Source organism: Drosophila subobscura, chromosome O (assembly GCF_008121235.1).
Source record: "Drosophila subobscura isolate 14011-0131.10 chromosome O, UCBerk_Dsub_1.0, whole genome shotgun sequence".
NCBI lineage: Eukaryota > Metazoa > Arthropoda > Insecta > Diptera > Drosophilidae > Drosophila > Drosophila subobscura.
In genome coordinates this window covers 11,377,929-11,398,475 of record NC_048533.1, presented here as the reverse complement: position 1 = coordinate 11,398,475, position 20,547 = coordinate 11,377,929, and the positions used below count along the sequence as shown (strand labels likewise).

The window sequence follows — 20,547 nt, the reverse complement described above, 5'->3', positions numbered from 1 at the left end:
TTGTGTAAACATTTGCATTATGTTAAATAAACCCAAAAAAAAAGTATTTTGACAATATCGAGATATTATTTGCATTGCCAGCCCCAAAACAATAACTCAACAACATTCAAATGCAGTCCAAATATTTGTGTGCTACTTATACCGGAGTAGTACTTATGTGAGAGTAGCTCAGTGGCTCTTTCTCTGTGCTTTCCCTCCACTTCTTAGCTCTTTTTGAGCCTACTTCTTGGTTACTTCTTGGGAACAGACTTGTACCTCATCCTCTGTCTTTTGTACTTTAACTTCTTCTGTGCAGATGGTCTAGTTTGATTTCTTTTTATAGTTTTTTGACTTCTTACTGTAGCTCTTCTGCTTTTTTTTGCAACTCTTTTACTATTTCCATTGTCTTTCATTATACTCTTCAGAACTTGGAAGATTTGATCACAATTTTGATAGATCTGAAGCTCATAAATGCAGTACATTACTTTTGTACTTATTCTCGGTGTTCTTTCTTTCTTTTCTACAACTTGGTATAGCTAATCTCCTTCTTATACTTGCTCCTATGCTTCCCCTTACACTTCTTCTGAGACTTTTTGTAGACTTCATCTTATATTCCATATTATACTTTGTAGTATACTACTTCTTGTAGTTTATTCTATGCTTCCTCTTGTGCTCCAAAACTTTCTTCGTCTTTTACTTTATCTTATACTTCATCGTATACTTTCTCTTATACTTCACTTTACCTGTTCTCTTATTAGTCATCACATATGTAATCACTCTTATACTTTAACGTATAATCACTCGTATGTTTTATCTTATATTCACTCTTATACTTGGTCTTATACTCACTCTTATATTTGTTCCTATACTTCCCCCCATATTTTTACTCCCCTCGCAACACTCATATTTATACCCAAAATGTTTCTTATACACCCATTCTAAGCAACTATTTCTCCTTCCTCTTTGCAGTACCAACTGATTCGCCAACATAGCCAGCTACCAGGACCTGTTGGGCAGCCATCATCAACTGCTCATAGCCGCCACAGCAGCAGCCACCGTCGCCGCTGTCGCAGTCGAGCCGCCTCCGCCGACGACGCCGCCGCAACTGCCGCAATTGACGACGACGCCACCCATAGTCACCACCAACATCGCAACACCCAACAGCCCGATTCACAACAACAACACAAACACAACAATAACAACAACAAACAACAACAACAACCAGCAGGCGGTGTTCGAAAAAGCCATCACCATTTCGTCGATTGCGATTAAACGCAGGCCGACGCTGCCGCAGACGCCAGCAAGTGCCCCACAGGTGTTGTCGCCGTCGCCGAAACGCCAGTGTGCCGCCGCCGTCTCAGTGCTGCCCGTGACCGTACCTGTGCCCGTGCCCGTATCCGTGCAGCCCCTGCAGCCCGTACAAGTCCCAGTGCCAGCCAGCGCCCTCAAAGGACACCATCACCATCTGGGAAATCATATTGGAAGCCATCTAGGAACTCAGCTGCAACAGCATCCCCACCATCCACACCATCAGCTGAGCTTTGCCCATCCCACACAGTTTGCGGCCGCCGTTGCAGCCCACCATCAGCAGCAGCAGCAACAGCAGCAGCAGCAGCAGGTGCAACAGCAACAAGTTGCGTACGCAGTAGCGGCAGCACAGCAGCCACAACTGCAACACCAGCAACAGCAGCAGCAGCAACAAGTGCAGCAGCAACAGCAGCAGCAGCAGCGTCTGGCACAGTTCAATCAAGCGGCAGCCGCTGCCTTGCTCAATCAGCACTTGCAACATTCGGCGGCAGTGCACCAGCAGCAAGTGGTGCAACATCAACAGCAGCAACAGGCAGCAGCAGTAGCAGCACAACAACAGATACAGCAGCAGCAGCAACAACAGTCGTTGGCCCACTACGGCGGCTACCAGCTGCACAGGCACTCGCCGTACGTGCAACAGCAGCAGCAGCAGCAACACATTCTGCTGAGTGGCGGCAGCAGCAAGCAGAGGGAGAACAACAACAGCCAACAGTCCGCACCCGCAGCCGTTGCAGTTGCAGCTGCAACAACACCAGCAACAGCCACCGTTGCCGCTGTACCCACAAGCGGCGGCAGCAGCAGTTTGCCGGACAGCCCCGCCCACGAATCGCATTCACACGAATCGAACTCTGCGTCGGCCTCTGCGCCTACGACACCCTCGCCGGCAGGTAGTGCCACAACAACAGCAACAACAGTTGCAGCAACAACAGCAACAGCAGGAGGAGTCAGCGATAGCAACAACAATCTCGCCGCCGCTGCCATAATGGAAAATCAAATGGCACTCGCCCCGTTGGGACTGTCGCAGAGCATGGACTCCGTGAACACGGCCAGCAATGAGGAAGAGGTGAGTGACAGGCAACAGGAGTTTTTCCTTTACACCACTAAAGAAAATAAAAGAAAAGCCAAGCGAAAAAGAAAATCCAAACGAAAAAGAAAATCCAAAAGAAAAAGAGGTTTTCCCTGCGACAAAAAAGTGACAGCTTGGGGAATATTTTTCACAGCAACCAAAAATATATAAGAAAAACTCCACTCAAATGTAGAATTTTAGGCTAAGAAATTTACATTTTCTTGAGGAAATGCAAATTATCTAGGGGACTGTACCTATGTTTTTGGTTGGTGAAAATTCAGTCTTAAAGAAGTGCTACAAAAGCCAAAAAAATGTCCTTGATTCGCTCCAAGTCCTAATCCAGTTGAAAGACAAATTGGAATAGAGAAATATTTGTGCCTACCCGAATATTTTATATCAAACATTATACAGAAAATATTTAGGTGCCTTTCGTTTAGGGCACATTTTTGCCAATTTTTGTTATTTTTCATACACATTTTTGTGGGTTTGTAGTCAAAGCTAATTGTAATACACAAAGTATTTCCCATAAATCATTTATAAATATACGATTTAAAATAAAATGTAAATCTTAAAAAATATAAAATATTTAAAGCAAAAAAAAATAAATTTCCCCAAAGATATATTTTACTTACCTCAAAAGAAGAATATAAGAGGGTAGATTCGAGAGATATTTCCATAGATTTTTGTGGATTTCAGATCCTAAGTCCTTAAGGATTTCTCAACTTCCCATTAAAAGTGCACTAAAAGAAAGTAATATTTAAATTAATTTTTAGAAGTGTTTTTTCGCGGTCTATACTTATAAATTAACATTTTTTCATGCCTTAATGGGTAAATAATATTTATATTCATTGCATAAAGAAATTCGCTTAAATTGCATTCCCTAAAATACATTTTCCCACGAGTTTCCTTCACTCATTTCCCAAGAATGCGAAAAAGCTTTCGCCCCCCGCCCCCTCGTTTCAATTTCATTTGTTCCTTAAAGACTTTCGCTTGATTTTGCGAGAGGCGCCCGCAAATAGAAAATATTAATGATCGATATGTCGAGTGGTCGTTCGCTTGCATTTCATTCATTTCACTCGCCCTCGCCCCTCCCCCACACTCGAGTCCACACGAAGCACTCATCTCATTTATGCCCCTCCCCTACATACCTCCCTCTCCACCGTCTCTTTCTGTGCCACAAAGTGCGCGCTACATCAACTGGCAGCTCAGGCATAAGATTTTTGTTCCATCGCCTTTTGTTTTTTTTTTGTTTGCTTTATTTTTTGTTTGTTTTTTGGGGGAGGGCCAAAGCCAAGGGGGCAGGATCCCTGCTGCTTTATGAAGCCAAAGGGCTAGAGGTTGGGGCCTCTGCACTTGTGTAAGTGGCATGTGCAACCGGAGGAAGATGCTGCCTGGCTGGCTGGCTGGCTGGCTGGCTGGGCTCTAGTTGTTGTTGCTTACATTTTGATTATGCGCCTTGTCTTATGCTACACATATTTCACGCTGTTGCCCCTGCTCTCCTCCTGCCACTCTTTCATATTTCTTTCGGCCTCGTGTGGAGCTCTCTCTGCCACGCGTAATCCATGCGGCACGTGCCCTGCATGCCCCCCTACCATCGCACTGCTGCGTTTCGCTGCGTTGCCTTCATGTCAAGTGGAATACGTGGCCTTACAGCATACACACACACAGGCCCGCCCACCCTGTGTCTCTGCCCCCTAAAAATCCAAGCGATGCGTTAAATTTGATTTTATCCTTGATAAAAAGGTTCTCCTCCTTCTTTCTCTTTTTGCTCCTTACTTCTCCTCGATTATGAATTTTTATTTGCTTTGAGCGCGTGATTTTGGAAAATTTAAGCAGCGAAAAAAAAAACGCGAAAAGAGTAAGAGAAAAGCTGGAAGAAAGAGTGAGCCAAGACCCTATAAGTAACCCCTTTTAGCCGCAGTTACATTTCCCTCATTCCTGCTGTATGCAATCTTTAAAGAGGTCGTCTCTACCCCTGTCCTCCTAGAGATTCAAAACGCATTCCATTCTCCGTAACTCCTTTGCGCATTAAAAATGCATCAATCACATGAGCCGGGGGGAGAAAGCCCTGCCCATCCACAAATGTACCTGCCACCAAAATATAAAAAGTAGAGTAAACTGCGCGGCGTTAAATATAAAGTCCATGCAGAGTAAAATATAAAATTTCTCTTCAGTAAAAATGAGAAATATTTCTGACTAGCGCAAGTCCTTAATTTATCAAAAAAAATATATGCGAAAAGGTAGATGAAAGCAATTTTAGGTGGAAAAAACCTGAGATAAAGGATGAGCAAAACCTTGAGGAGGTAGTATGAAGAAATCATACTAGAGAAATCACTAGAAAGCAAGGATTGGTATATAAAAAAAAAAGATAATTACTACAATCAACATCAATTTATTAAATTATCAACTCTAATATCGAACATTTTCTATAAACAGACAATTGAATAGATCAAATTTTTACAAATTTGTTCAAAACAAAATGTCTATGAATTTATTGCAAAATTTTCTTCGATATTGATAATAAATGTCGATCAATTTTTGCCGAATTTTAACGATTACCAATGATGGAAAATATATCTGCCCTGTTGAAAGCAACGGCTTGATACAAAGTGAGTAAAACTCACAGAAACAAGTTCTATATCTTACAGGAAAATATGCTAAAATTCGATAAAAGTAACTAAAAATGGAAAAGTCGTACAGAAAGTCGTTGATTCTACAGCCTTAGCTGCAGCTCTACCTTTGAATCTCTCATTCAGGCTCTGAGTTTCCTTCTACTTCTGATGCTACCTTTTCTTCATCCCTGTACTTTCGATTCTCCCCCAATCCCTTTTTCTCTCAGCCTCTCTCTTTACCCCCTTCAATCTCTGTCCCTGCCTCAACCCAGGGCGTATCGCTCTCATTTTCTTTCTTCTCTTGCTCTATTCATTTACACTGAGACGACTGCAATGTGACTTCATTTGTATTTATGAGTATTCATTCCTGCACTCACTCCTGCCACCTGTCTCTGCCTCTGCCTCTGCACTTTTTGTGTGCCACACTCCACACACTCGCCACACACATGGGTGTGTTTGTGTGTGGCTGTTGCATGAATTATTGATAAGTCAATTAAAAAAGTATGACAGCGACTGATGGTTGGTAAATATTTTACACCACACACCGAAACTCAAGCCGTGTGTTCCTACGACAGAGAAAGGATACGGAAACACACCCAGACCCACACGTACAGGATACTCTTGAGAGCTGTGAGGCTGAGAGGCTGAGCTCGCTTGATTCCAGGTGTATTCCCCTTCGTATTATATGGCATATCCCTCGGGTGTTTGCTTGTCATCTGCAGCAACAGCAGCAGCAGCAGCAACATATTGCTTTTCTTTCATTTTAAACGGTTTTGATGTGGCAAGAAAGGCAATTCCCCCAACCTACCCCCAGGTGGCTTTAAGTGACCAGAAAATAGGTGGAGCGAAGGGTAGGGGTAGGGGTTGGGGGGGCTCGTGTCCCTGCAACTGATGTAAAAGTGGCACTGGCCAAAGCACAGCAGGGGCCATCGAGCAGTCAAGTGTGTGCATCGTGCCATGTAAAATCCCCAGTATGTGTTTGTGCAACATGCAATCGACTAGCCGCCTGCCCCCCGCTTGGACCCTGCCGAGACCTCAACGATGACTCCTTTTGCACTCGCTGCAAAACTTTGTGGCATCACGTCCTGCCTGTGCCAGTGTGCCCGTGCCCGTCGCCTTTGTTTAAATGCAAAATGTTGAAAATATATCTAGAAAATAAACTTAATAAAACTTGTCACACAGCTGTGTCCTGCACAATCCCACTGACATCACATCCTTCCCAGAGACACACGCAGAGAGAGAGAGAGAGAGTGCGGGAGCGAGAGTTGCGCACAATTAAACTTTTAACTTTTTGGAATTTGCTTACCCCTCGGAAGACCTCAAAGGACCTTCCCTTGGCTACGATGCGTCCGTCTACATTCCACATTTTTGTCATGTGCTTGCTGCTGTTGCACTCAACGGAAATTGCCATGTGCCAAAATGGCAGGCAGTTCGTGCCACCTACTCAGACTCCTCCTCCGCCTCCGCCTCTGCCTCCTCCCCCGACTGCCGCTCATTTTCCGCCCTCATTTTCCCTGCGCTCACTCTGACAGTTTTCTAGTTGTAGTTTTTGTTCTTTTTATTTCAATTTGCTTATTTATTTGCTTGCGAAATGCAAATAATATAATGCCCTCCACGCCCCCACCACCAACAAAGAATATCAAAAGTTAAAAGTTTTTGTTTGTTTTTTTTTTTTGTTTGTCTGTCAGGCAAAAGTTTTGTTTGTGCTGTGGCTGCCACAAACTGTTGCATATAGAGCTCTCACTCACACTCTGGCTCTGGCTTTCTCGCTCTCTTTCTATAAATAAAAAACTGACAAAATAAAAACAGAAGCTTTTTGGCCCAATGAATTTCTGTTGCTAAAACAATTCACACGCCTCCCCAAAGAGATCTCGCTCGCTCTCCCTCTCTCTCTCTGTCGCCCTCTTGTGTGTGTGTTTTCCCTCCCAAATTTTCCCCATTTCCCCCTCGCTCTGTGAAAGCTAAATGTCAACTGCTTTGTATGGGTATTTTATTTACTTTTGCTCAACATTTGCATTTTGTTTGTCCTTGTCCCTTTTTATTTTTGAGGTGTTTTTTTTTTGCCCCGCGTCCTAGGGTTTTTCCTATTTTGACAAGGCTTTTAAGCCCTGACATCAATGCAGTTCCACACAAATTGCTTTACGTGGTCAACGAAAAAAACAACGAAAAAATGTCCCTGCCACTTGCAAAAAATTCCATTTCCAATTCCAGGTAGCCGCCATTCCCTTTCGCCATTTCTCCATTTTCTTTTCCCTCTGCCATAATGTGGCCAAGTCCTTGAGCGCCATTAGGCAAGTGCCAGCCAAGCCAGTCAGTCCCTGAGTTTGGGGTTAACTTCCCCATTCACCAGTGGAGTGGTGCAAAAAAAGTGCCAAGAAGTTGCCTTTTCTATCGCCATTTGGTGGCTTAATTCAATTTGCGTTTAAGACAATTTTTGGCACTAAATGAAATTATTAAAAGGTTCAAACAAGAAGTGGAAGTAGTAGCAGGAGACGCCACACTCTCTCTCACTCTCTTTTGCTGCTGATATTATCGGAAATAATTTGTGTAAAACAAAAGCGACAAAATCAAATTGCAAGCCGATGTAAGATAGCAAAGGAGCAAGCACCAAAAACCACCAGGCAGTAAAAAGGAGTTTTAGAGATGGAGCAAGACAACTGCTAAGTGATGCACTGAGAAAAAGAGGGGAGATATGTGCCAAGATTATAAAACAAATACTTTAATAGATGCTCCTGATATGAGCAGCACTTTTATTTTGTAGTTTTCGGTAACAATAACCATAAATTGCACATATTAATTGATATTAATATCGCTCGAGGGCACTTTGTGTATCAATCGATGGCACTTGAAAGTAAACACTTCGATAACAATTAATAAGGAATGATCTTCTTTGATATTGTATTTATTTGCAACCAATAATAATGGATAGTATTCTTCCAAATTGGAGTATAATCTGTTTGCGTATTCGTTAGACGTGGGATCGTCGATGTGTTCTACATTATTTACTGATAATATTCCAATATAATTTCAATCCTTAACCAATGATTGTACAAAATATCACCCCAAGTCTAGACAGTACAAATTACAGTCCAAATCTTCCATTTCATATAATTTCCATAGATATATCCGAAATGTTCTACCACTTCCTTGCTTTCTTTGCCAGCATTTTCTCCCAGTGTTCCTCCTTCACTGCGGTTTAAGTTTGATTGTGATTATTCAGTGGCTTTGGCTTTTATTGAGAGACGAGTATGTCACTTGATTAAAGTTTGGCCTTATCACCTGCACTCATCAGATGGTTTGACCTTTTGCCTGGGCATGGGCTTAAAATGTCGGAAATGAGGAGAATGAAATGAAGGGAAATGGCTGGGGGAAATGGACAAAATGTGCTACGTGACTGTTGGCAGCTGTCTCTGATTACACTTCAATTAATAAAACAAACGCCATGCCACAGAGAGATCTCATATGACAGGTTGTTTCCTGTTACCCCCGTCACTCCCCTTAGAGGGATATTCTCCTACTCTTTCCCACTCTCTCATTATGCATTTAACATGCATTAACCTACCGCCGTGTAATGCAATTAAAAATGCCAACAGAACACATAAATTACACGCTTAAATAATGCAGAAATTAATAAGTTCCGTTCATCCTCCCCGCCCCCGACCATAACTTTTAATTACCTCATATGCCGCGGTGCGGAGTGAGTGCGAAAGAGAGGGCGTGAAAGGGCGTAAGAAAATAGAAAGGGACAGAAATGATTAAGAGCTGATGAAGATGAAAAGTGCAAGCCGACGGCAGCCCGCCCGCCATGAACTTTGACATCAAACTGCAGGAAGGCTTTCTCTTTCCCTTTCCTTCTTTCTGGCTTCTCGTTTAATAACGCACTCTGGGGGGGCTCTGGGGCGCCACGGACATCGTTAATATTCCTTCAACTGGGCAGAGGTTTTGCTGCTATAACTGGTCAGAGGTTTTGCTTCTGCAATCGGGAGAGCTTTTCCTTCTGCAACTGGCAGAGCTTTTCCTTCTGCAGCTTGGTTTTCCTTGTGGATTTTGCTGCTTTGGTTTTTGGTCATTCGCTTGTCGCTCATTACAAGCAGCCGGGAGGATATGGCACCCCTGAGCACCATTCTTTTGCCCCTCAAAACTCATTAGCTGTTTTGTTTCTCCATCCAGCTTAGCCTTTTCCTTTCTCTCTCTCTCTCTTTTCAACACTTTCCATCTGTCTCTGTCTGGGTTGACTGCTTGTTTATGGCATTGCCCATCAAATCGACAGAACATGCAAACGCCTCATAAACGAGCGCTGAGAGATTTCCACCATCAACCAGCAAACCCAAGAACAAAAAAAGAAAACAAAAAGAAATGGGAACAAGGAAAAACAAGTAATTAAAGCACAATAAAAATGGATTTCATTTAAGGTGCAGGAATGGGTCGGGCAGCCGTCTTGGGGGAATACAAGGATTGATGCTAAGGGGCGAATTTTTCTCGAGTATTAGGATTAAGCGGGAATAACACTATGAAGATTAATTGCGGACAGAAAGTGTTTAATTTTTAACAAGTGATGATGGGAGAAGTTTTAAGAAGTCTTTATAATTACTCTTGATTTGAAGTGGAATTCGAGGGTTAAATTAGAGCTGGAAAGCGTTTTCGGGTTTGAGTTTGTGTAATGAAAATATATTCCCAAAAATGTGTAGATGCTCAAAGGAAATATGCTTTAAATTATGGGACATTATATGCACTCTTTTTATTCTTGAAAGGAACTTTTTTTCTTACCAAAAAAGAGCCAAAATCTATTCAAAAAATCGTATCTTATTCTTGAAAAGCACTTTACACACCCTTAGTGTTTTTTTTCTTTGCAATTCAATTAAAATGCTTCCCTCAATTGAATCTCAACACAATTTACACTTTACCAACCATAAAAGTGCCACCTCTTCAGGCGTACCTGACTATTTTTCTCTATTTTTTCTTTTCTTCTTTTTGGCCATATTCCCCTATTTTTATTTGTTTTTATTTTCCCACAAATATTTGGCAAATTTCCCAATTCTCTGTTCTTTTTTTGCTCTTTGAAGCAAGTTTTATTTTTTCTCTTTCCTTTCCTCTATGCCCACTCTCTTTCCGTCACGTGCGTTCGTCTCTTTACACTGTTTCCCCACTCTCCTTTCATTCATATTTCCTTCCGCTTTTTATCTCTCATACAATAAATAGGGACACGAGTGCAAACACACGCAACACAATATACGAGTAGAAAAAATGTTGCTGACATTTGCAACAATTTCCGGTGTTGGTTGGTCAGTGCTGCCCGCTCCCTTTACCCCCTTCTACCACTCTTTTTTGGGTTCATATGCAATGCGACATCTGCCGTCTGTTGCCATTTTTATGATTATTACAAGTTTTTCTTCTTCGCCCCTTTTTTTGGGAGGTGGGCTGGCTGCTTTTTTCTGTACAAAATTTCACTTAGTAATTTTCCTTTCTTGGAACTTCCCCTCGTCAGGTTCCCGTTCCTGTTGCTGCTTTGCTGTTGGGTTTTTTTCTGTTGTGTCATCATCGACACGCAAGTCAAACAAATCACCAAACAAATAAGTGCAAAAGGCCCATCATTTTGTGGGTGCAAAGGTGGCAGCCGCGGCTGGGGTAACGTTAAATGAAAAGATTCAAAGAGCAGTTTGTTTGGGGTAGTGGATGGACCTTCCCCGTGCCATGCTGGTAAACAGAAAATCGTGACAAGGCTGCAGAACAACAAAGAACACACACACACAACAAAATTCGGTTGCTTTTTTTGGTGTTTTTTGCTTTCGGTGCGAGGGTATGATGATTTTTGGCAGGTTTTGGCACATGATATTCCACTTAAGAGACCCGAAAATAAGTTGTAAATGTAACGTTTAAATCTGTGCAACATGTTAAAGGTTTTAATTGCAGAGAACGATACTTTTACACTGAAATTTCATGCAATAAATTTTAATAAGAATAATAATAAAAATCAAAATCAAATACCATAAAAATCACATCAAAAACCTCTCCAAAAAACCCCCTATCCCGTGCACTTCCAGGGTACCTCAAATGTCGTTTCCTCTGCTATGTTTTTCACTCATTTTCCCTACAATTTATGGTCAAGGATGTCAGGGGGGCTGGCTCTCCTTGGCCGCCTGCTTATTTTTTACGTGGAATAATTGAAGTTTCATTTGAGTTGTCGTTTTGTGTTGTTATTTCCTGTTGTTTGTTGCCCCGTGTTGTTCTTTTGAAAGGTGGACAACAAACAGGTTACATGGAAATGGCAATGACCAGGAGAAGGTGAAAATGGACGGACGGACTGGCAGCAAAAGTTGAAGTTTCAGCGGTCAGTGGAAAAAAAAGGTTAAGCTCAATTAATTATTGATAGGATTCGGGTGGTACGTTGAAGGACGTACCATCAACTGAAAAATTTATAAGCAGCCCGGAAATATTTAATTTACACACTCTGCTCGCTGCGGTTGTATATTTTCTATGGAAAAGAAAAGGTTCTACAATTCTGTGAGTTGAGATTGTGGCTCTTTATTGTACATCAAACTGATTGTTCGACATAAGAATGGAAATTTACCAAGAAATGAAGTAAGAAATGTAATTAAAATATTATTTAGGGCTTAGAAAATAAATTTTTAACAGATTTTTCTCCACTTTTCATGGCTAAACTTCAAACTTCCTCCTCTCTTTACTCTACTTCCCCTTTCCCTATTTTTTGTTGGCCATTTTCCTTCATCTTGTTAGCTAATTTTCCTTATTTCTTCCTTCTTTTATTTATTTTCACTCAAATTGTAAATTTCCAAAACCCAAAATGACCATTTTGCTTGGTTTGGCTTGACTAAACAAATAGGAACGAACTTTTGGTGGCTCTTCCCTCGCTCTGTTCTGTTAATGTGTTGCCACATGTTGCCCCTTAATGTGCTGACAACACGCAATCAGAGGAATGAGCACTGTGCCTGGTCGCAAAGACAAATGACAATGCCACATGCCACATGGCTCTTGCCCTCGCTCCTGCTGCTGCTCCTTTTTTCCCCGGACTATTTGCTCGAGTTTCCGCTCGAGTTCCTCGGAGACTACGCATTCCGTGCTGTGTGTTTGATCTGTCGCCACACTTTACTTTGGAGGCCTTCATTAGTTGCCCCCCCAAAAAAGAGTGTTGCCTGTCCATCATAATTACGTGGGAGAGGGCCAGGCCAGGCCAGGCCACACAACCTACACACGGTTGGACATGTGTTTCCATCACTTCACGGCCCCTTCGAACCATCTTCATTCAAGCAAAAATTCTGCTAATTCTTCATAATCCTGTTGGTCCTTGGCATCATCAGGCCAGCAGTCAAACTTGTTTAACTATTTGCTGTGCATCCTTCAGAAAAAAACAAAACTTTAAGTTTCGTTTCGGTTTGTTGGTTTTCTGCTGCTGTTTGTTTTCTGGCTGTTGTGTTCGCTCGGGCAGGGGGCGAGAGTCAATCATAAAATATGAAATTTACACACCCCAATAGACACACGCCCCCACAGCACACCCACCCACACCCACACCCACACCCGCGCACACTCGCATATTTATGCCCATGCACACGCACATACACTGATATATGTATACCCACAATTACCCTGCAGCTGCACTCAATCTCTCACGGAATTCTCACACGAACGCGTCAAGAGGCAAGGGATGAGGGAGGGGCCGCAGGGGGTGTAAGGGTAACGCTGATGCTGCTGCTGGAGGGGCAGTGGCAGCGGGGCAGGAGGCAGGAGGCAGGCAACAGCAGCAACCATTTGAGCGGAAACCGGAAATCAACTTTAGGGCGCCTTTTGTTTATGCGATTTTATTTTTCCTACTCTCACTCTCTCTCTGCCTGCGCCCTTTATGGTTTGCTCTCTCTTTGGTTTCCCTCTTATGGCTCTGCCCCACACACTTCACCAACAACAACAACAACATGCTGCACTTGCACCATGCAACAACCACAACAACATCAAACAGCAGCAGCAACAGGAAAAAAACAGAAAAAAAACCAAACAAAAACTCAAACCGTTGCTGCATAGATCGAATCTGTTGATACCCTGTGTTCGTGCTTTGCTTCCTGCATTTGCAAAACATCTACCAAAAAATCAGCATACCTCCCCCTCCCTGGGTACGACAGAAGAGCCGAAAAAATCATAGCACAGCTTTAGGGGCTCACCAGCCATCAGTCGTCGACGCGCAGACGTTTTTTTTTTTACAGATTTTTTGTTGTTCCATATTTCTGCGCTTCTACAGTTCTTATTTGTTTAGCATTCAAGAGGGGGGGTGGGCATGGCGCTTGGTTTTTGCTGTCCTTTATATTTTCACACACAGCTTTTGATGTTTTATGCAGCGCCGAGAAGAGAGAATATCGCGCTGTCACGGTGAAGGGACCAGCTTTAATAGGGGACAACGGCTATCCGACCATCAATAAAAAAAGCCAAAAAAGGAAGCAAAAAACAGGAGAATAAACCATAAAAAACAGCAAAAAAAAAAATAAACTTTTAAAGAAGCGAAAAAAATGGTAAATGGAAAAAAATTAAATAAATAAAGGCCATTGAAAACAAAGACAGGGCAGGATATCGCTGGTTAATAGACCTAATAGCTGGCGGGGGGATTGTAGGGCTCCTTTTTCTAACAGAATGTTTAATTATTGGAAAAGAGGAACTGAAAATTCCACGAGCTGCATTTTTTTTAACAAACTTTAGGTTCTCATGTTACAGAAAGAGTTGAACAAATTTTAGAGAAAATATTAATTTAAATTCGAGAACTTGAGAAAGTTTATGAATGTGGATTAAGCAATGTCATGGCATCATAAATCATTATCCAATGAATTAATTTATGTCCATAATAGAGCACTAATTCCATCTTAAGTCAATTCAATTTATTAACGAAGCAAATATAGTCCCTGGTCTAAGTCTTTATCCCTTTATTTTCACTTATTTTTAGCAATTTTAAGCTTACATTTTAGACACCTATTAATTCTAACAAAAAGTCGCAGCTACTTCCCTATACATATTGATTCCTCTGGATGATTCATGCTTAAAGCAGAAACCCCCAAAAAGATTCACACCCCAAAATGATCTTCTCTTTTTCCCAATAAATAAACTCCAATTCTCTGCCCCCCGAAAATAAACCAAGAAAATGGTGTAAGAAATATACAAAATGTGCAAAAAAAGGGACGGACACGCCCAGCTGATTTAACAAATTAAAGGCAAACTGGAGGCGCCCCAAAGCAATGTCTCGACATGGCTCCCCGCCGCACGGCACCCCCCTGGTGCTGTCCAAGGGAACTTCCTGGGAAAATTGCTCCATTAAATTGCCCAAAGTGCGTAAATCATTTAGCAGGCAAGTGTTCCATAGGTTCATTTACCTAGGAGAACAGGAAAGGGAGTGCTACGAGGCAGGCAGGATGGGGGGCAGCACAGCAAAGTGGATTCATTCCTTTGGATGTGGACTGCTGCTGCTGCTCCACTTTGCCACTTGGCTTGGAACTTTTTTTGCTGGTGCTGGGCGCTGGGTGGTGCTGCAACAAAGCTGCAAAAAACTTCATTGAAGCGGTGCCTGCTCCTCCCCCGCCCAACAAACAACAACAACAAAAAGGAACCTCGAGTAAAAATGGTCAAAACCCATTGAAGCATGATTTTAATGGGTGTGTAAGGGAGAGGGGTGTGGGGGGGTGTGGCATGTAGCTGGGGTAAGCAATTCATTTAATTTGCGTGCCATGTAAGGGGTACCATGGAGAGTATTATGCTCCTTCCGAGCTGCCAATGAAGGGCAGGGCTGTGGGGCACTGTGGGTGTGTCCTTTGTGGAAGGCTCCGTCGAACTAAATTTAATTTAAAGTTGGGTTTTGTTTCATAATTCAAGTTGAGGATCAATTATTGAAATAATTTTGACCAACAGCTCCATGCAGCATTATCCTTTATTTTATTCAAAATTTAATTAACTAGTGCTAGAAAAATATATAGAAATATTCTAAAAATATAAGAAATATAAAACTATAGCCAGGAAATATTAAAAGTTACATAAGAACTAGAAAATACTAGGAAAATACCAGAAACAACTTAAACGATACCAGAAAAAATACTATAAAAAAGCCCAAAAATACTATTCAAATAAAAAAGAACACATAGTTTATGAACACATTAAAATAAAAAAATATATAAGTTAAATATTTATTCCAAACAATTTTATCACCGAAAAACAAAGTCTAGTCCACTCCATAATTCCCCAAAACGCAAACTAGTTGTCTTCCCCTCAAACAGAACCCAATCCAACCCAACCCAAGCAGTTCATTCCAATTGGTTAGCCAAGAGGCAAACATTCATCATTCCGTTTCCATTCCTTATCGACTTAATGTCGTTAAATTCAAACAATTTCGACGTCCTTTTTACAAACCAGTGTACATCCATCCATTCACAGCCTTAAAGGCAGGCCAACCCATCCCGACAGCACTAAGCTTTAGAAAACCCGAGACCTGCGGAAACTCCCTTGAAACCCCAGACACCACTGCACCCACAATCCTGCACCCCCCGCACACCCTTTGCGTAAACATAATTTTCTTTTCCGCCTATTTACGTCACAAAAGGCGAAGCAGGAAGGCGGCCAGGCCGCGGCTGCGGTGGCGCTGCAAAGGCGGCAAATAAGAAAGGAATCGCTGCTTAATTTCACAGAGCACAAAAAATATAGAAGAAAAGGCCCATAAAAAAGGGAAGCAAAAAGCAATACTTGCACATAGAAAACATCATCGAGGAGCAGCATTTCTGAATGGGCGGGGGCCATTGTGTTTGGGAGAGGCGCTTGAATGGCGGAAAAGCCATTTTTAAGGGCCCATTGGAAATCTGTAAGCTGAAATTGTCCTCCCGGTCAACATGGGGGGTTAAGTTTGTTGCAGTCGGGATAAGAAAGGGAGAGAGGGTTTGTATTGCCTGTTGATTCAGCAGCATTTGAGAGGGGATTCCCTTTGAAATTCATTCTGGGATAAATTATGGTTTTCCTTTAGCCCAAAAACATTTATCACTTGGGAGAGTTTTGGAATTAATTTCTTACAAATATATAAGAACCAAAAATTCACTAAAAAATGCTTGAAAATACAAGAAAATATTAGGAACAACCTTTAGAAATTCATAAAAATATATTTAAAAGAAACTTCAATCAAAATTCATTCATTTAGTAACCCAAATATAAAGCCATTCTAGATACAATTATAGAAAATATTTCAAAATTCCAGATAATACCATTTAGTTCATAGAAAATACCATTAAATTCACAGAAAAAACTGAGAAAAGTACGCAATATTTTCTTAAATATAGAAGACATTTACTGGACAAATACTTTAAAAATCAGAAAACATCCTAAAAGTATCCAAAATATCAATAAATTCCTTAAAATTACTAGCAAATAATATAAAATATTTTACAATATTTCTTCACTAAAAAATAAACAACTAATACAACTTCCTTTACTCTTTTTAATCATTCCAGGTATGTGTGCTTTATCTGTTCTCGTGTATCTCTCTATCATCCAAAAGTATCTACGTCATTCCACACGCAAGTACAAAATTATAATGTCGCGGGGGTTACGCTTGGAATATCATTGATAAAACAGCAAAAACAACACAAACACACACAGACACACACAGGGAAAAAAGTCAATCAAAGGCTCATTAGCTGACACTGAAATTTGGGTCATGAAATGTCCATTTAGGAACCCGACAAAAAATCGCACACAAATTATACAGATCCGATAGCAGCAGCAGCAGCAGAGGAGCTCTCCACCAATCATTCGACTCTTTAAGTGCACGTATGAGTACATGTATAATCCGCAACTGAAAATCAAATATGCATGGAACATAATGGAGGGTATGCCAGGCAGGACAGGGCAAAGAGTGGGAGAGAGAGAGGAGACGAGAGCTGCTAGCTAGATGGCTTCGATAGTCGCTGAAGCGGTCAGCGAGCAGTTGACGTGCACGCTCGTAATTACAGTCCAAAATGTCGAAAGCCCTTCAGAACACCCCGCTTTCAATCCCTCGCTCCCGCTTCCCCACTTGCCATTTGCCATTTTGCCTTATTTAGCATGCAAAATTTTCAATTGTATGCGGGAGGAGCAGCAAGAGGAGGAGCCAACAGAGTCAGGCGACAGTGTCGTACCCCCATAATGATGTTTCCTCCCTCCCTTACACAATGTCGTTTCTCTCTGGCGTTGTTGTCGCATGTGCAATTTGGCGAAAACTAAATTGTTCTATTGTATTTAAGTTAATTACTCATACTAATGCTAATTTGTGTCTCGTCTCATCGTTGACAATTGTCATGACTGCCGCTCACACACACAGCCAGAAAGACTGACAGTAACAACGATAAAGATTGTTGCGTTGTGTCCCTTGTGATTAGTAAATGAAGTTGTGTGTCCGTTTGGATGTTGTTTTTTTGTATTTTGTATTTTGTTGACCATGCAATGCGATTTTGTTCGTAATAGCATCTTGGAACATGGCACAGTGCAGTTTGGCAGTGGAAAATGGTTGTTAAAACTATATTTTGCGTGATTTACGATTGTTTTGGGGAGAATTTATGTGAACATTGGTCATGCGAGTTTTAAACTATTACTTGAAATATAAGAGAAAATGGTAGAACCTCCTCCCAGAGAATGCTAGAAAAGGTCAGAAAATGTTTAAAAATATGGTCACAAAAATAGCAGAAGCTTTTACTAAAGAAACTATAATAATATTATAAAAATGTGTTATAAATAAAAGATGTCACAAAATAATAAGGAAATTTGGAAAAATAGTAGAATATTGCCAGCAAAATGTTAAAAAATATTTTATTAATACTAGAAATGCCAGAAAATACCATAAAAGCACCAAAAAGTGACCGTGAAGTACTAGAAAATTATCAGTAAAATATCACAAAATACATTTAGAGAGAGGAATTTGAATGAGTAAATAAAATTGATATATCAAGTAAATACTTGATATATTTTTTTTTATTTCCAACAAACCAGCTGCATTTATCGTGTAATTTAAAACCCTAAAGAAACAAAAGTACTATCTAAGATCTATCTTTACGACCTAAACTTGAATTCACACACACTTTTTTATGGCAGCGAAACGTACTGTACAGTGTTCGCTAAAATACACTCGTTACGTTCTTCCCAGAGCAATGAAAGCCATAAAAAATAAAACCAAAAAGGCACCGCAACTAATTTCCCATGGATAAATACATTTATATATAATCGTACACACCCACACATTTTATATCGTGTACATCTGTATCTGTACCATCAGCTAACCTTCACGGTTCGTCGCATTTTCCAGCCAAACACACAAAAAAAAAAAAACCGCGACAAAAAATAATCAACAAAAATGTCCAAATGTGTCTCCAGAGTTGATTGTTTTATTTACGACTCTCTTGGCTTAATGTTTTTTGACAAATTAGAGGCAACAACGAGGTGGGGCATGAACAGCAGCAGCAGCAACAAAAAGCAGCAACAATTAACACCGTGTAACACAAAATACAGGAAGTTAATGGCATTTTGCTGCTTACAGAGACAGCAAACAAACAGAAAACAGCAAGGAAATGTCTAAAAAATGTTTTGTAGCAAATGAAAAATAATAACTTGATATACATTAAATAATATGTACTGTACTTGGCCATATAATTTGTACATTCAAATGCGGTTTAAGCTACGGGGATTTGAGCTGTTGTATCATATTACCGAGAGAGACATCGAGAGAGAGAGACTTATGCAAGCAGACTCTTACCACAATAGCTACCTTGCCTTACCCCCCAAAAGAGTTGCTCAATATGTATATCCAATTACCCCTCAAACACACATTGGTTTTGGCCACGCCCCAGGGCCTCAGGCCCCACACTCAAGTTACCCATCGAATGCTGGCCTAATGGAAAGCCAAAATAGCCCCACAAAACCACAATCCAAGCACACACCGCACAATTCTCCATCCAACAATTGACGATGATGGGGTGATGTGATGTGGATGGCGTAATGAGAGAGCTAATGAAATAATAAATATTAATCAGGCGCCAGCGAATGACTTTTCGGCATTGATTTGTTTTCAAACTGCTGGATAGCCTTCAATGGCATTTTAAGTGAGAGCTGCTTAGCAGTGGTATAAGAGTTTTAAGAGACTTTTACATTAGTTTTATAATAGAATTCGTTTGTGAAATTAGCTAAAATTATTTTGTATGGCAGTTTTCTACGCCAGATCCTCTTAAATAATTTTGTATAATTTTGATTTAAGAGTTTCATTGGCGAAATAATCTTAAGGCATTTTTTAGGAGAGTTTTTCTTTTTGAAATCGTGTGAATATATTTTTATAAGAGGTTTATAAAAGAAATGTTCATGAAAACATCTCACTTGTATTACAATTTTTGTATACGAGCTTTATAAGAGTCGTATAAGAGTTGTATACGAGCAGTATAAGACTATTCCTTTTGAGAATATAAGCGTATAAGTGGTAAACGAGGTATATAAAAGTCTTATACAAATAATGTAAAAGATTTCCCTTCGAAAAATAATCACAATTGTTAGCCCAAACCTTTAATTAAATTAAATTAATAGTAGAAAAGTGGCCCTGGGCTGCGTAATCATAGCATCCATCAATCAATCAATCAATCAATTAAAACAAAACCTCTGGTTAAGGTTTTCCCACCCATTTCTATGAACAATTTCAAATATTTAATTACTGGGTATATGCACACATTTCACATAGCAATTACAAATTGTCAAAATCTTTACAAAAACTTGGGGTAAACTTTCACCTCAGCAAGCAAATAAAAGCACACAAATTCGCTTTACCAATGAGAGAAAACCACCCAAAAAAAAAAACAATGGATTTTCAAATTATATTGCCAAATTAAATGGCTGCATTGTTGCACAAATTGAACAAAATTTTGTGCCGACCAAAAATGATTTCCAATTTGGGTTTCGAGGCCACAAATTGAAAAATGGAGGCAACAGAAATGTTGCAATTATTTGCATTTGTTTTACATTTTATTGATTGATTGCAGGCCGCAATTAAACCGAAATATTTTAATATTTCTTTTAAACTTTTTTATTGCATTTTCGCACATTTTGGCAATCAATTAAAATGATTTTTCCTTTGCCCCACTGCTGCTCAAACAGCTCTTTGGGAGTGCATAAAAATAGAGTGAGAGATGATCAAAAATTCTGTACGCATTCTGGCCAGCACTTTTTGTAAGATGGTGTAAAGTGGATTTGCATGACCATTTGAATGCCAACTCCCTTACTCCCCTTTTCCACTCCCTTATCCCTACTTGTTGCTGGGCACATAATTAAATATTTCATTTGAAATCCTGCTGCTAGCATCTGACATCTTCTCTGCTGCTGCTGCTGCTGCTGGGGCATCTGCCTGTCATTTGGTTAACAAATTACTTTACACACTAAGAGGCAAGGAAAGAGGCAAAGACATGGCGGAGTCAGCGGAAATATTCAGATACAGCAGCCAGTCAGGGCAGGCAGCAAAACTCCGAGGCAGATTGCCCAGTTTTTGATAAATCTCTCTTGCACGCTGCCGCTGCTGCTGCTGCTGCTGTGTGTGTGGATAAAAGGAGAACG

General features: G+C 40.7%; 1 protein-coding gene across 1 annotated transcript in view; it reads left to right on the top strand.

Moving 5' to 3' along the window:
* Positions 1 to 958: 958 nt before the first annotated feature.
* The window catches only part of LOC117899025 (protein couch potato), a gene marked incomplete at its 5' end in the record, with an annotated part of 64,388 nt that continues 44,799 nt past the window's right edge, over positions 959 to 20,547 (top strand). Inside the window, 2 exon segments of the mRNA XM_034808785.1 lie at positions 959 to 1,597; positions 1,661 to 2,350. Coding sequence (XP_034664676.1) covers positions 959 to 1,597; positions 1,661 to 2,350 — 1,329 coding nt within the window.